The sequence below is a fragment of the Lactuca sativa genome, chromosome 2 (genome assembly GCF_002870075.4).
Source record: "Lactuca sativa cultivar Salinas chromosome 2, Lsat_Salinas_v11, whole genome shotgun sequence".
NCBI classification, from domain to species: Eukaryota; Viridiplantae; Streptophyta; class Magnoliopsida; order Asterales; family Asteraceae; genus Lactuca; species Lactuca sativa.
In genome coordinates this window covers 183232850-183237464 of record NC_056624.2, presented here as the reverse complement: position 1 = coordinate 183237464, position 4615 = coordinate 183232850, and the positions used below count along the sequence as shown (strand labels likewise).

Sequence of the window (4615 nt, the reverse complement as noted above, 5' to 3'; positions counted from 1 at the left end):
ATATCGTTTTCTTATTGAATGGAATCCGATCTGGTCTATTGTGATAAAAGGCATACATGGGTGGGTGTATGGGGGGCTTGGGTCAGTATAGTGAAAAGTCGAAGGGTGGAGTTTGGCCGACTATAGTGGATATTTGATTAAATTCATGAAAATCATAGTATTCCTCATTCTAATATTCAAAGAAGGGTTGGAAATGACGCTCTTACGTGTTTTTGGATGGAGAATTGGGTTGGTGATTCGAGGTTTATGGAACAGTTTCAAGTTGTTAGATCTCCCTTTTCCTTCTTTTGCAAATATTCAAAGCTGTTATCTTGGGTGGATATGGTCTCATTGACCACGATGCAGAGGAAATCATTGGAGGCGATTGTCTCGATCTCTATTTGGATGAATTTTTGGTATCGGAACAATGTGGTCTTTCAAAACGTCTTATTTTCCAAGAAGTAACGTTTTTGAGAGAGTTGTGATTACGTCTTTTGATTGGTTTTTTAATAGGAACAACCAAGTTAGTATTGATTGGTTTACGAATATGAACAGCAAAGTTAGTATTGATTCGACTTCTGTGGTTAGAAAACCAATGCTAAATACTTATGTATAATTGTTCTTTAACTAATTAACTTCTTATTAGCTTGTTTCTACTAAAAGTTAAGTTGTTAAAAAAATCAGATCCCAGCTTAAATTCTATAATTATCAATTTGAGCCTAACTTTCATTTATATACTCTTGATTTTGAATGAAAAAAAAAATATAGATAATTGTGGGTATAATGGATAATAATACACATTCTCTCAACAGTTAATTAAATATGTAATGGGTGGTGGGTCCTGTGGTAAGCCTAATAATGAAGGGGTCATGTGAGGGTCGGGTCCAACAAGTGGTCGTGCACATGCAAATAACATGCAATAGACGACACCAGTCTACTCTTTTCTTTAAATATCTCCAGATCTTTTCTTTTATTTTGCCCAATTATATTTAAGATTCAACTATTACTTCACTACAAATTAAGATTGTTGTATGACTATATCTTTTTCCTTCAAACATGTAACTATTTATTTTAGTCAAAATTTTATAACATTCTTTTTTTGGAAAATAATTGAATATAAGGAACTAATGAGGCAATGTTAATTTTCATTTTCAATAACATGATAATAAACCAGGTTTTTAAGTTTAAAAGTGGACATGATATTAATTAGTAAAGCTAAAAAGGGCAAGGATATTGCATAAAAGTGATGGTTGCATGTGCTGGGCCTAACAGAAAGCACATGGGGTTTGCATTTGCAAGAGTTTTCTTGATTTATATACACACATATTAAAAATGAAAAGGGATAATATTAATTCCAAATATTGTGAAACTTCATCGATTTCGTTTTTGTTTTTATATCTTGTTGTCCCAGTAGTGTTACTTTCCATTGCAACCCTCCTTGCATACAACACTGTCGTCATGTTGATCTGGACCTTTATTTCTTGTCTTTGCGACACAAAAAATAGGATTTTAACAGCTGATAACAACAAAAGTGTTTGTTTAATAAAATGATCATAAAAAGTAACAATCATGGAACGACAATCAACACATTATAATTAAGAGTTGTGCTCTGGACCTTATTTATCGGTTTAACCATTTGTGAGATATCATGCATATATATATATACCACATAGACCCCAATACTGGTTGCATCCTTCAAGAACCATCGACATTTAGCTGTTAACTACATGTCACAGGTCTTGATTACCATGTCTAACCATTCAGTGTTGGAACCACTTGAAGGAGTAGGCATACCAAAAATAGAAAGTTGACTGATACACTGTTAGTAGTTTTCTAGAGGTTAAAATTGTACACACCATATTGAAAAATATATATATAGATCATTATTATTTTGTAAGTGTTTTGGGTGAAACTCAATTATGTAGGAGCTATTTACAGAAAAGAAAAACTAAATTTCAGAATATATCATAAAGTACTTTTGTGAATTTAATGAATATTGTGGACTGTCCACAAAGTTACTTTTCATCAGAAAAAGCTTATCTTGCGAATTCACGAGATATTTTTATGATTTATGTGATATGTTATGAATCCTACAACATATGGTTGTTTGGTGATGGTTACATTTATTCTATGGTCATGAATAACTCTAAAAATAAAAATATATAATTCTTAAAAAAAAATTAGTTTCTTTCTAATATATATGGTTTGTGCTTTGGGTAGCATTATTTTTAGTTTATCATTACTTAATCGACAATCAAAATATTTAACTATTTATCTATATTACATAGTATTCATTTTAATTAAGTATTACATCTATTTTAATATATAACAATTAATATTATCTCGAAGGGATTGAGAGGGAATGTGGCCACTAGGGTAGTGTCGGCCCGAGTTTGAACCCGTAACCGAACTTAACTGTTCCCTACGTAGTAGGCCTACGGTGTAAATGTGGACCGGCATGCAGGCTAACAAAGCGAATCACTGTTTATTCATCTATAAATAGCTGCATCAGACCCCATTCTCCTTCCATCAAATCATCTCCGGATCTCCCCATTTCATCTCTCCCAACCGCCATGGCTAAGTTCTTCGCTGTCTTCCTCATAGCTCTGATCGCCATTTCCATGCTTCAAGCAACTGTAAGTCTCTGCAATTTTGCGTTTCAACTTTCATCTATTCGATTAATGTTCTTCGGACGTTATTTAACTAATTCTTCTTCTCAAATGAAAACTAGGTCTCGGCAAAGGGAGGACATGGAGGCGGATTCGGACCTGGAAGTTTGACAAGCTCTCGTAAGTTTCGCATTCTTCTTTTAGATCCAGTACTCTCTTCAATTCGCCATTAACGCAGTTGTGATTTTGAAGTTTTAATGGACTGATTTGTGTGAAAATGAACAGAGTGCCCTGGGCAATGCATAAGGAGATGCAGCAAAACGCAGTACCACAAGCCATGCATGTTCTTCTGTCAAAAGTGCTGTGCAAAATGTCTGTGTGTGCCTCCAGGTTTCTATGGAAATAAACAAGTATGTCCATGCTACAACAACTGGAAAACCAAGGAAGGTGGTCCTAAATGCCCTTAGTCTTCACCGGTATTTACACAATTAACATCGGTATTACTATGAGTTTACTACCTACTATTTATTTCTTCTACTTCTTCAATGTTGTAATACTGTGAGGTCCATTTCACGATTTGATTAAAAGTGAAAAAAGGACCAACGGATTTTTAAAGTTTGTTACTTGTTAGCGTGCCACACTCCATCGGATTGCATCCCCCATGTGATTGGGCCCCATATATATTTCACAATTATTATTTTAAATTCTGTTGAAATATATTTGAGCGAATTTATCTAGTTTCGTATTTCAGATTTTTAATTTGCATGATGTGTTTGTATCAAAATTCAAAACAGCTACAGTTTTATGTTAATTGGAGTAATGGAAACATATTAAAAGAGCTCTTCTGTATATGATATTATGATCAGTGATAAGTACAAATCGAGGTCTACGCGACTTGGTCCCGGGTGGGCCTAGCTTTTAACAGGGCCAGAGTCAGTTTGTCAGGCCCGTTCAGAGGGCTCGATTCAGCTCTGTTAAGATTAGCCCGGCCCCTTTTTAGACATAAGATTTTTTTTATAGTTGAAGTGTTATATATAAACCAATAATATAAAATATAATAATAAAATTAACATTTATATATTGAATTTACAATTAACAATTAAGTATATCATGAATTTCTAAATATGCTTCAATTAAATGTTACAAAATACAAAAACTTAAACAAATATAAATAATAGTTTAGTAATACATGAAAAACCATGGCCGCGGTCTAGTCGATTTCTTATATTATCAATATTTAAAATATAATTGAGTTTACAATCTCACACAGGTCAAACCCAAAATTCATCTCGAAGCTTTGCCTATCGATTCACCTTTGAGGTAAAAGTTACACTCATGAATGATCGATCATTGGGAGTGATATGTTTGGTTCATACTAATTTTAATTCATTTATGACAAACAAATACTAATAATCGTCCGCAAAGTTAATCATATATATATATATATATATATATATATATATATATATATATATATATATATATATATATATATATATATATATATATATATATATATATATATATATATATATATATATATATATATAAAGAGAGAGAGAGAGAGAGGTGGGTTCAATTGAGAAAATAAAAAAGGTTGAGAATGGGGGAATCATTCTCAGCCACTCATTTTATTCAAGCATAAAAAGACACGGTGGCAAACTTGTAAATATGAGAACAACCTTCAATCTCAAATACGTATCTGTAGTTCAAACTCATTCATCGTTCATCATCCAAATTTTTTCTCCAACTTTCAACAATCATCCAAATTTCTTCAATTAAACCATCATCAACATCATCCAGTGCTAATCAATCATCGATCTTCGTCAATAATCAACACGATTCAACAGTTAACAACAAAAATTCGTTTTTGGTCCTTTTAATTCAACCTTCAATTGTGCTTGAATACGATCAGATCTTCAACATCTATGATTAATTATACTCTCAGCGTTATTAGATCAACATCATCGATAATCAAGAAAAATCCACTTCATATCATTCATTCAACATCGATTATCAAATAAAAC

General features: G+C 32.5%; 1 protein-coding gene across 1 annotated transcript; it reads left to right on the top strand.

Moving 5' to 3' along the window:
- Nucleotides 1-2458: 2458 nt before the first annotated feature.
- LOC111921604 (gibberellin-regulated protein 6) lies at nt 2459-3325 on the top strand. The gene is made up of 3 exons (XM_023917187.3): nt 2459-2615; nt 2711-2768; nt 2874-3325. Exons 1-3 carry the CDS (start codon nt 2553-2555, stop codon nt 3053-3055), a joined length of 303 nt encoding a protein of 100 aa, XP_023772955.1. The 5' UTR covers nt 2459-2552; the 3' UTR covers nt 3056-3325.
- Nucleotides 3326-4615: the final 1290 nt, after the last annotated feature.